At 37.9% G+C, this 12,606-nt stretch overlaps 1 protein-coding gene across 1 annotated transcript; it reads left to right on the forward strand.

Annotated features, from left to right (window-relative positions):
* The first annotated feature begins 832 nt into the window (after positions 1–832).
* Positions 833–12,114, forward strand: LOC142607309 (uncharacterized). The gene is made up of 3 exons (XM_075778751.1): positions 833–1,085; positions 10,910–11,115; positions 11,706–12,114. Exons 1-3 carry the CDS (start codon positions 984–986, stop codon positions 11,968–11,970), a joined length of 573 nt encoding a protein of 190 aa, XP_075634866.1. The 5' UTR covers positions 833–983; the 3' UTR covers positions 11,971–12,114.
* The last annotated feature ends 492 nt before the right edge of the window (positions 12,115–12,606 follow it).

Raw genomic sequence — 12,606 nt, forward strand, 5'->3', positions numbered from 1 at the left:
GTAGCATTTTTTAATATTAATTTAATAGATACATCAGCATTTACTATGTCAACAGTGTACTTTATTTGCCACATAAGATATTTTCGTTAAGTGAGTAACAATAAGGACCAAAATGGAACACATTTTTTATTTTAGAGACTAAAAATAGTAAAATAAAAATATAAGAATCAAAATAAAAATAAGGTCAAAATATAAAGGACAAGAATGTTTTTTTTTTTTTTTATTTCCTACAGTGTTCCTTAAAGTTTTCAACCAGAGAATGTTTTTTTTTTTTTTGGTTTCCTACCGTGTTCCTCAAAGTTTTCAACTAGAGACTAATCACTGTTCGCGTCGAGTGGGTCTACGAAAGGGTAAAGCGTTGACTCAGGAAATTCTTTTCAAAGTGCAAATAGCAAGATTCAAACTAGGGAGCACACTCAGTTGAACTCAGTACAAGTACCTTGAAACTAAGAGTCCAACCAACTCGGCCAACCCTATACTAAGGACAAGAATGCATCTACGCCGTTTAAAATTTTATACCCGATCATTTGTTTTGGTTCATGAAAATAGCTCTCCATTTTGAATTTTGATACATCAGAGACACCCTCAAAACTCAAAAGTCAAGATGACTTCGTAGGAATGATTTCATAGTAGCCAACGACCCCTTCTAACCCGTCTCGTCGTGTGTTCATGCTAAAACACTCACGCTTCTCTTTCTGCGTGTCCAACACTTCCATACCACTGTATCTGTATGACTATATATCTCCACGCTCTGTCTACAACGCTCTGTCTCAGCGAGTGGGTCTAAGATTCCACTTTTTTCCTCTTCAACACAACCTTTCACAGCTTTCCACTCCACTACGTACAAAAAGTTTAGTAAAGTTCTCTGACTGTTCTCTCTCAAAACCCCTTTAGTAAATCAGTAGTACTAGCTCACTTGCTTAAACTCTCTCTCTCTCAGATTGAGATTGTGCTCTCTATCTAGTTCTAGTTTGGAAGAAGGGATGGGAGAAGGGAAGGGCTCGACCCTGGTGCACGTTTTGGTGGTTGTTCTAAGCTTAGTGGCCTTTGGCTTCTCCATTGCTGCTGAGAGACGAAGAAGCGTTGTAAGTATCTTCTTTTAACTTTAACTTTCAAAGTTTTTCACTTTTCGGATGTGATTCCAGTTGGGGTTCTTCTCATTTCTACTTTTCTCTCTAAATTAATTGTTTTTTTTTCCCCTTCTCTTGGGCCTTTCATGTTTGTTTAATTAATGGGTTATTGGGTTTCTGAGATTTTTTTACCTGGATGATTGAGATCTATAAGTTTATTGTTTATGTTTTTTATTTTATTTTTTATTCCTGCAGTAGGGTTTTGTGTCTCATTTTTTTTCTTTAGAAATTCTACTATTGCTTTGCTGGTTAGTGAAAAAGTACCTTTTTTTAATTTTTTTAATTATTTATATTGTATATTTTACGGCTTGTTCTATGATTCTCTTTTGGATGAGTAACTTTTCACTGCCTAGCTTGCTTTCTATTAAATTTAAAATCATTTTGGTTCTCAATTGGAGTTTCATTGCTGTCATCGTACTGACATTAGCTGCTTAAAAGTTTGTTAATGAATGCAAAGTCTATTCATTACTTCATTTAGGCTCTTCATTTAGGCAGATATAGAGATTCATTCTAACGTCTACAATATAAGGACATCAAACTTTGTTGCAATTTTTTCTTTATTCTCCTGATCCTCAAGTGTATTCTTATTTATATTCCTGCAATGGAAAAAAGGCCTGGCTACCTTGAATTAGCCATAGATTTTGTACTTTCTTCATAGTTTGGTTGCTGCTGCTTTAGATTTTGTGCTTTCTTCCTAGTTTGGTAGCTGCTGCTTTCTTTCTATTCGCAATGGGTGGTTCCACATTTTTCTTCATTGAATCCAAAACATTTGAGTTTTCCGTTGAGGAAGGGGGTTCTTATTTCTTATTAAGGATCTTTGAGAGAGGCCATACCTCAATGCACTCTGATTTTATGGGGAAGGAGAGTGCAAACCGATTTTTGTTCCACTTGGAGGAATTAATTCACAGTGATCACCTGGTCACAATGCAATTAGAGAGGGTGACCTGGTTTTCATCCTTCAACTGGGGTCCAACGCCCATGGCACGTTTTTAATGGTTTCTGAACTTCTTTATGGTCGACGGAAGGGTAACATAGTGATACCTGAGGGAAGGTTGGGTAGTGGCTGGTATGGCTTTGGCCTGAACCTGAGGAAAATTTTAAAACCAGCTTCCCTGAGTGCACTGAAGGCTGATGCGGCAGTGGGCTCCAATCATATTAGCCATGGAATGAGGCCCAACAATGTCAAGGGCTGTAACATATACACCCATAATTGGGCTCCCAAACCTAAGCCTAAAGCCCAACCCGTCTCTTAGCAACTCATTAGTTCTAATCCGAAAGCCACTCATCAGACCACTGACACGATGCTGATGAAGCTCATCTCCCCCTTCATGCATCCTCCATCTATCATCACCACCAACGGCACTTCTAACCCACCGAGGAGCACCACTAGTAATGATATTGATATGTCTCCGACGTCCACCATCATCAAGCAGTGTTGTTAAAAGCGTTGAGTGCACTTAAGCGTAAAGGCCTCCTGGAGCCTAGGCGCAAAGCGCAAGTGTGTGCTTGATCGATGAGAAGCGCACATTTAAAAAAAAAAATTTAATAAATTAAAAAAATTTATTAATGATCAATACAACAATCAAGTGTTCAATTAATCATATAAATTACAATAAAACATTTTATATAATTTATATAACATTTATATAATTATTTTGTGCTTTACAAAATATATGTAATCATGATATTTGATGGCCATGATTACAAAATATGGTTGAATCAAAATAGAAGTATAGATCCAAGAAGACAAAGGCTAAAAAGTACTAGAGTGTTAGGTAATGTTATCTTTGTGAGTGTCTGATTTAGCGTTTGTTTGTGTGGTTGTGGTTAAAAGTTCAAAAATATCTAAAGAGATAGACTTAGGTGTATGGTAGCACACCACACTATTAGTTTTTATATATTAAATAAATGACTTATATCAAATATATCTAGATCTAATGGCTAAAAATCAAATCATGATTTAAAAAAAAAAAAATTTACAAAAAGCTCAAAAAAGCGCGCTTTGCGCTTAATAAATAAGCTAAAAAAAATGCGCTTTTGTGAGGGCGCTTCGCTTTAGAGGGAAAAAGCCCCAAGGGCTCTGCGCTTTGCGCTTAAGCGCGCTTTTAACAACACTGTCATCAAGGATGCTACTTCCCTTCCGTTGTTTGACATCGTCCTCTTCCCTCCAGTGAAGAACTGTCCCACTCCTCTATCGACGACCACCATCATTAATGGCACCACTTCCCAAGTGAAGAACAGCCCCACCTCCAATAGCAGCAGTTCTTCTCCACCACGGGCTGATTCTTTAGTATTTGGGTCTGTGTCGGGCATCAATCCTACACTGTTGACCAATGAAAATTCTCAGTCGAGCACTATTGCGGTGACCAGTGCTACGCCCTCCGATTCGCCTGTTGCTCCGGTGCTAGTTACTACTGAGGATTGTCATGTTGAGCCTCCCCCCTCCATTAAGAATTTCGTTGAAGATTTGGACCACACTTGGGGTAATTCGGAGAAATGGGTCTTAGAGCTTTGTGGAGGGAGACAGGTTGCTATTCCTCTCACTTTACCACTCACTTGGGAGCATGTCGGATTTTTCTGATCTCGAGGGAGCTGTGGGATAGGGTAACAACCCTTTCAAGGAAGAAGGGCATATTGTTAGTTGGGCGGATGATTGTGATGGTGCTCTGGATAATGTTTTTGTTCTATCAGGGTCAGATTGTGTATTGGGGGACTCTGATGGGGGTCTTGTAATCTGGGAAAACTTTAAAGAACCATTGGTTGTGGAACCTTTGGCCATGGCTAACCTAGTTGCTCCACTTGTGGAAGTGGCATATGCTTCCACTCAATTATCACCTTGGGTTGAGAAACGAATTAAAAGCCTTTAGGAAATCTGTGGGTACTTCCTTGGAAGGCTTCTAAGCGGAAATTACTGGGATTTTTTTAGCTTTGGAGGCTAGGAAGAAAGCTAAAGTACAGGTAGAATGATCTCAGATGAGAGAGCTTAAGACAAGTTCTAAAGGGCGTCGGGAGTTGAAAAGTCTGCTAAACTCTTGGAACTTTGAGAATAATTTTGATTTGGTAGGAAATGCCAGTGGGGAACGGGATTTTGTGGTGCCTCAATGAACCTGAAAATTATCTCTGGGAATGTTAAGGGGTTGAATGATTGTGAAAAAAGACTTCGAATTCGGAATATGATTAGTGGTTGGGGAGTAGACATTATTTGTCTTCAGGAAACAAAAATGGAATTGATAACAAGGAGAGAGATTCGGAGCTTGTGGGGTTGTCAACATTTGGATTGGCTATATTTGGGCTCTACAGGTGCTTCGGGGGGTGTTTTGGTGATGTGGGATAGAGGGATGGTGGAAAAAATTGACGAAGTAGAGGGAAGGTTTTCTGTCTCATTCAAATTTAAGAATGTGGTAGATCATTTTGTATGGGCTTTCACTGGTGTATATGGACCAAACTTTGATCGTGACAGGCGACTGCTTTGGAAAGAGCTGGCTGGAATTCATAGTTGGTGGAATGTGCCTTGGTGCATTGGAGGTGATTATAATGTAGTGTGATTTCCTTCGGAGCGACTTGGTGCAGACTCTTTCTCATCAGCCATTCATTTCTGATCACAATCTTATTGATTTACCATTGGAGGGTGGTACTTTCACTCGGTCCAATTCTAGAGCAGTGGCTTCGCGGTCTACGCTTGATAGGTTTCTTCTTTCTTTTGATTTGGAAGAGCACTTTCCTAATATTCGTCAAAAAAGATTGCATAGATTACTTTCAGATCACTTTCCAATTCTTTTAGAAGAGGCAGCCGCCCTTTTCGTTTTGAGAATATGTGGTTAAAGGCAGAGGGTTTTGTGGAGAAAGTGAGAACTTGGTGGGAGTCCTATCATTTTCAAGGTTCCCCTAGCTTTCGGTTTGCAAGCAAATTGAAAGCTTTGAAGCTAGATTTAAAGAAATGGAATGTAGAAGAATTTGGCAATGTGGATGATAAGATGAATAAGTTATGGAAGAACCTTGAAGTGCTTGACTTGTTGGAAGATAGTCGTCCTCTATCATATGATGAGACTTTGGAAAAAGATTGGCTTTGCATTGATCTTGAAAAGGTAACCCTTATGGTTGAAATATGTTGGAGGCAGAAATCTAGGGCCCTTTGGATCTGAGAGGGGGATAGAAACACTAAGTTCTTTCATAGAACAGCAAACTCCCACAAAAGATTTAATTCTATAGACAATCTTTTGGTGGAAGGTGAATTGACATTGGATCCAAATACAATATCAGCTTGCATCTCTCATTTCTACAAGCAATTGTACTCGGAAGATGAGGGCCAAAGACCTGTGCTAGATGAAGTGGAATTCTCTATGATTTCTGAGGAGGAGACTGCTTGGTTAGATAGACCATTTGAGGAAGAGGAGGTATATGGTGTCATCCAAGGATTTAACGGCGACAAATCTCCAGGACCCAATGGTTTCTCAATGGCTTTCTTTAAGGCTTGTTGGGACTTTTTAAAACTTGATATTATGGAGGCTCTTGCAAACTTCCATTCACAAGCTGTCTTTGAGAAAAAGCCTTAATGCAACTTTCATTGCTCTCATTTCTAAGAAAGTAGACGCTGTCAATGTGAGACACTTTAGACCTATTAGTCTAGTGGGCAGTATTTATAAAGTCATTTCCAAGTTGCTAGCTAATAGGCTGAGAAGGGTGATTACTGGAATTATCTCTGAGTCTCAAAATGCTTTTGTTCTGGATAGAAAAATCCTAGATTCTGTCTTAATTGCTAATGAATGTTTGGATAGTAAGCTCAAGGCAAGGATACCTGGGGTTTTATGTAAGTTAGATGTGGAGAAAGCTTTTGATCATGTTAGCTAGGATTTTCTTATGTATATGTTGAAGCGCTATGGATTCTCTAAGAAATGGAGAAAGTGTATTCTGTTTTGTATCTCCACAGTGAGATTTTCGATTTTGATAAATGGTTCCCCTAAGGATTTCTTTGGGAGCTCTAGGGGGCTGCGCCAAGGAGATCCTCTCTCCCCGCTCCTATTTGCTATTGTTATGGAGGCATTAAGCCGTTTGTTGGATGGTGCGGTTCTGGCTGGACCCATATCGGGTTTCACTGTTGGTACTAGGTCTAATACCCCCCTCATGGTGACCCATCTACTCTTTGCGGATGACACTTTAATTTTCTGTGATGCCTCAACAAGTCAGATTGATTATTTGCGGGAGATTTTAGCCTCTTTTGACCTCTTTCGAGGCGGTGTCAGGGTTGCACATTAATCTGGCCAAGTCAGAATTAGTTCCAGTTGGAGAGGTGACTAATATGGGGGAGCTTGTGGCATTGCTGGGTTGTAGATAGTCATCTTTGCCAATGACATACTTGGGTCTGCCTTTAAGTGCTAAATTCAAGGATAGGGCGATTTGGAATTCTATCCTAGAAAGAATGGAGCGAAGATTAACGAGTTGGAAGCAACTATACTTATCAAAAGGTGGTAAGACTACCTTAATCTAAAGCACTCTCTCAAGTTTGCGAACTTATTTCCTATCTCTCTTCCCTATTCTTGTGGATATTGCTATTCGTATTGAGAGGCTTCAAAGGAATTTTCTATGGGGTGGGATAGATGAGTATCCTAAATTCCGACTAGTAAAATGGGCCTAGGTTTGTTCTCCCTTACAGTCTGGCGGTTTGGGTATTAGAAATTTGAGAGCCTTCAATCAAGCTTCGTTGGGAAAATGGTTGTGGAGATATGGAAGAGAGACTACCCATTGCTGGAGGCGGGTTATTGAGTCTAAATATGGGAATGATTGGGGAGGTTGGTGTACAAAAGAAGTCTCTAATCCTTATGGTGTTAGTCTTTGGAGTACCATTAGACAAGTCTGGCTAGTCTTTTCAAAATCCATTCAGTTCGAGGTTGGTGTTGGTGACATAATTAAATTTTGGCATCATGTGTGGTGTGGGAGCAGCACTCTCCGGGAGGCTTTTTCGGAACTCTATAATATTAGTTGTAATAAGGAGTCTTCTATAGCTGATGTTCTGCACTTTCCTAACCAGAGGCTTCACTGGGAGCTTCTCTTTTCTAGAGCTCCCCAAGATTGGGAAGTAGAGCATTTTTACACTTTTCTAGTTCTTATCAATTCAATGCCCCTTAATGGTGAAGGTCAGGACAAACTATGTTGGAAACCAATAGGGAATAAGAATTTTAAAGTGAGTGAGTTCTATCTCTCCCTTTCCTCTACTCTTGACATTTCTTTCCCTTGGAAACTTGTGTGGCGTTCAAATGTCCCTCCTAGGGTTGCTTTCTTCTTGTGGACTGCCTCATTAGGTAAGATTTTGACTACTGAAAATTAATGGTATAAGGTGTCGCAGTTGTAGATTGGTGCTATATGTGTAAAAAGGGTGGGGAATCAGTGAATCATCTTCTTCTTCATTGTCCTATTGCTTATGAATTATGGTCTATGGTGTGGGCTCTATTTGGTCTTCAATGGGTTATGCCACATGGTGTCTCTGATTTATTTTCGAGTTGGCAAGGTTCCTTCGGTGGGCATCGGAGCATTGATTTATGGAGGGCTGTCTCGCATTGTGTCCTATGGTGTAGTTGGCGAGAACGGAACTCAAGATGTTTTGAAGGGAAGGAACGGTCTTTTTCAGATCTTAAATCAGTTCTTCTTCATACCTTGCTAGAGTGGAGTTCTTCCTTTAATCTTTTCCCTTGTTCTAATTTTTTAGAAATGCTTGATCTTTGTAATTTATGCGTTTGATGTATTGTTTTCCATGTTCATCCCCGGTGTACCTGGGCTTTTGTTTAATACAATTCCTTTATTTATCAAAAAAAAAAAAAATATATATATATATATATATATATATAAATAACAAAAAAAAAAAAAAAAAAAAACGAATATAGTATCTTCCATCAAAGTCATGCTTGACAATAATACTTCACGTAATAAACTTTATCAATTATTATTTTAATAATGAAATTATACATAATATCCTTTTTAATATATAAATTGTTCGCAAATTTCATCCATGTTTGACAAATCAAAATCATATTGTTATAACTAAAGCCTCATATGAGCTTTTTTTTTTTTTTTTCTTGATAAAATCTTGAGAATAGAAAATTTCAACCAAATAGCATACATTATCAATGTTGAATGATTTAAATGCATTAATAGGGTTTGAAACTGAGCTAAAAAATAAGGGTCCCACTATTTACTCACAAAACTTACTATCTAATTATTTCATTCTATTGCAATTGTATATCAACGCTAAACTCTCTTTTTCTAGAAAGGATTGCTAGATTAGTTAATCAATGCTTTCTTTTGGGGGGGGGGGGGGGCAACTTCTATTTTTTTTAATATAACCTTTAAATATTTATAAAAGAAATACCTATATTGTAAAAAAAATTAAAATTTTTGGAGGGGCCAAGGCCCCCCAAGGATGTATGTGGCTCCGCCACTGGCCGTCATTGCCTCCTTGGATCACAACTCTTGGTCTGGAAAAGTCTTTTGGTTTGGTCCATTGCGTTGCCAAAATATGGACTAGTCATATTGGTGTCTTCGAGAAGCTCTTGGCAAGAATGAGACCACTATGGTCTTCAAGAAGCTCTTCAAGTTGATGGGCAACAAGCTCAAGCACATAACGAATATCCTCCTCAGCGGGTTCCAGTGTTTTCTCTGTGTGCCTTTAGCCTGTTACAATCCTCGCACCAGGAAGCTCGCCACACCATTGCATCTTTCTATTGAAAGTTTGTTTCTTCTCCACAACTCTTTTGATCCTCCACCATCACTTTCACTCATTGAGGGCCAAGGGGCAGAACTTGTGTTAGAAAATTTCACTCCCTTGTTTCAGTGACTAGCATGGTCAGATAGGTGGGCCATGATATTGGAAACTTGCTTGTTAAATGGTTAATTCAACTGAAGTCCGAAGCCATCCAAATCATCATTCTGCATTTGGCGACTAGGACATACCAGTGTACCTCATTAATTATTGTTGGGCTCTAGTCTGTCGCTCATCTTATGCAGGGCAACCAACTTCATAAGCCCAATTTCTAATTTGGAGTAGCCTTTACTACTATGTGTTGGGTTTTTACATTTTCATTTTCTGTTAACAGTGCCAGACCAATGGTTCCTCTAAATCTTTATAATATCTATAGACCATGTGTTATCATTATCAATGTCAGGATTTTGTGGCCTCTATTAGTTTATATCTTCAAATCGCAAGATCAAGTTTTTATCTTTCACTATCTTTTCCAGCCACTTTGCAGGATCACCTCAATTTATTCCTTGTTGTGGACAACAGCTGGACACCTCATTCGCGACTTTCTCAGATATGATATTTTCTCTCAAGATTATCTCAGCAATTTCAACTTTCTTATAATCATGCATCTTCAGCCATTTTGGTTGAGTGTCACGCACCGTTCTGATCGATAGCCTCCTTTATTGGGTTTCTTTGTGGTCATGTGTCTTTATCATATTCATGCCATGTTACTTAGACTACACCTATGATCGACAGCCTTTATTGGCTTTATTTATGGCCACTCATCTTTATCATTGTCAAGCTGAGTATTTCAACCCACGCCTTTGATAAATGTCCTCTACCAGTATAATGTGTTGTGCTCATCATTCAAGCCTCAATCATTGTATGTTTGGTTACATTCTGGTGTGTAATCTGTAGTTTATTTGGTCCATGTAGTCATGCTTTTCTTCAAGGTCTGTCTTACTCTTTTTTTCCTCCAAAATCAAGTTGTCTCCAAATCTTGAGTTTAACTACCAAGGCACAATCCTAGTCAAGGCTCAAGTCCATTCCTACTTTGTGTACAAGAAATCCTAGTTCCACTTGTATTGCAAGTCTTGTAATATGTATTAGTCTAGGATTTAGGCTACTGTAAATATCCTACTAGGGGTTCATTGTGATATATAGAGCTTAATTGTAAAGATATAGCAATCAAGGGCTTTTTGTTGTTGACGTAGGCTGTTAGGCCGAATCACATTAATTCCTTCTTTCTCTCTCTCTCTTTTGTCTCTCTACTTTATTTCATTGTCTTCTTTCTAATTTCACATATTTATTCAAGATGTAGATGGAGTGCTTATAATTATCATCTTCTATTAATGGCCTAAGACTTATACACATACATTGCTTGTTTCCTTCCTAGTGATTGATAGAAGTATGTGTCAAATGGTGACATAGCATCATCAAACTGTTAAAGAGACTTTGCAATTAGTGGCAGTATATAATGCTTATTAGTTATTACAGGTGTAAAATATGTACTGTATACAGAGTTATTAGTAAAAATATTTATTCAGTAAAAATAAAGGACAGAAATGAGCATTTCTTTGATGATTATCTTTTTGAGGATTTGTAAGTCGAGAATGGAAGCATTCTGGCATTTCTACATGCTCTATAGACTAGCAACAAACTAAAGCTGCCTTATGAGCTTACTCACTGCAACATGTCATACTCATACAGTTCAATGATTACCTACAACTCCCTTGCAGTTTAGCAATGTACAGGCACAAACTATTGGAAAAGATAAATATTAATGTTTATATTTATCCTTTTCTATTTTTTGAATCCTTATGTTTCCCTCACAGTGAGGGATCACATGTAACCTGCTGTACTTAATAAAATAAAACAACAATTGGAAAAAAAAAAAAAAGGGAACCTTCCCACATTTAAAATCACAAACTATGCTTTTGTTTGACAATAGTGGGAATCATGTGCTGATTTTTTATGCTTGTGGATAATCATGCATGCTTTTCATTAAGCTCAGATATAGCATTCAGGCAATTATCTTTCTTCACAACAGGGCCATATAGCAGTAGATCCTCGAACGAACGAAAGTTACTGTGTCTACAACTCAGACGTTGCAACTGGATATGGAGTTGGTGCTTTCTTGTTCCTTCTTTCTGGTGAATCTCTACTTATGGGTGTGACAAAGTGCATGTGTTTTGGGATACCTTTAGCTCCTGGTGGGAGTCGAGCCTGGTCTATCATTTATTTTGTCTCATCATGGTGAGAATTCTGGTTGACCTAGTTACATTTTCTTCACCATTTAACAACATTGTTGTATTAGCAATCAATATAAACCATTCATCACAAGCAGTACTAATTTACACTGCGCATCATCTATTTGCCTCTTTTGTATTGTTTGATCAATGCATTTGACGTCCTGATAAATTTTTTTCTGATTTATATCTGTCCGTCTGTTTCTGTGACACCCCCTTCCACCTCCATTTTGTGGTGTGTGCTCTTAAATCATGAAATATTATCATAAATACTTGCTCTCTTATTCTGGGAAGTGTGCTTTATTCATACTATTAACTATATATATGTGTGTGCTCGCGCCTGTGCCCATGCATTTTCTTGTTGGACGAGTTTCATTTGTAATTTTTGAAACTGATGACCTTTGCAATTCACCACGTGCCTTGTCAGGGTATAGAAATTCCATATCATTATGTCATATGAAAGAGCTTTATGGTTGGAGTCTCTCTCTCTCTCTATGGGATATTTTAACTCTTCTGTACCACTATAGAATAAAATTCTGGCAAACATAATATATTGATTACAAAGATGGGCTAATTTTTCATTTTATGCATCTGCAGGGTGACTTTTCTGGTTGCGGAAGCATGTCTAATTGCAGGTGCAACGAGGAATGCTTACCACACCAAGTATCGGTCTATGATTTATGCTCAAAACTTCTCATGTGAAACATTGCGGAAAGGTGTCTTTATTGCTGGTGCTGTATTTGTGGTTGCAACAATGATTCTCAATGTGTATTACTACATGTACTTCACCAAGGCAACTACTCAGGTGGCTCGCAAAACAAATCGTGCAAGCTCAGCTGTTGGAATGACTGGGTATGCATAGAATATCAACTGATGAGACCAGATGGCATCTAAGTTTTGCATGTTGATGTTGTATGGATATGCGGTGCTATGATTGTAATACTTCTGTTACTAATGCCTTCTACTTATATAATGGTAAATGTTTTTTTATGGCCTTCCTAGAAAATAGACATATTAGAAACTAGCAAATATCTCTGGCTACTTGCTGAACCTATGCTCGTTGTTTCTTGAACATACCCCCAACACCTCCACCCGCATGACAAATACCATAAATTACAATAAGCTTCCTCGAGGCTTGGGGAAATATAAAAAACTCCCTCTTATTTTAAAAAATGACATTCCACCCCTTAAGATTTTGATTTATAAACAAATATTCCCATATGAAGTTATGATCGTTTATGTCTATTACAAATGAATTTGAAATACGTATTTGTCAATTAAATTCTCATCTAGAATAATTCAAAATAATGTTTACTAACTAGATTGGTTATACTAGATTGTTTCTTTTTATAAAAAACTAAAATATAAAGGTAAATTGCAAATTACACCCTTGAAGTTTGGGGTTGTCTGAATTTTACACCAAAATTTTGAGAACTTAATTTTACATCCTGAAGTTTGGTTCTGTTAGCAATTTACCTTCACAGTTAATTTTGGCTGT

The sequence above is a fragment of the Castanea sativa genome, chromosome 8 (assembly GCF_040712315.1).
Source record: "Castanea sativa cultivar Marrone di Chiusa Pesio chromosome 8, ASM4071231v1".
NCBI classification, from domain to species: Eukaryota; Viridiplantae; Streptophyta; class Magnoliopsida; order Fagales; family Fagaceae; genus Castanea; species Castanea sativa.

Coding starts and splice junctions, on each gene's coding strand:
- LOC142607309 (XM_075778751.1), top strand. CDS start 984: ATGGGAGAAGGGAAGGGCTCGACCCTGGTGCACGTTTTGGTGGTTGTT. Junction 1,086..10,909: donor CTGAGAGACGAAGAAGCGTT/GTAAGTATCTTC, acceptor TCTTCACAACAG/GGCCATATAGCAGTAGATCC. Junction 11,116..11,705: donor ATTTATTTTGTCTCATCATG/GTGAGAATTCTG, acceptor ATGCATCTGCAG/GGTGACTTTTCTGGTTGCGG.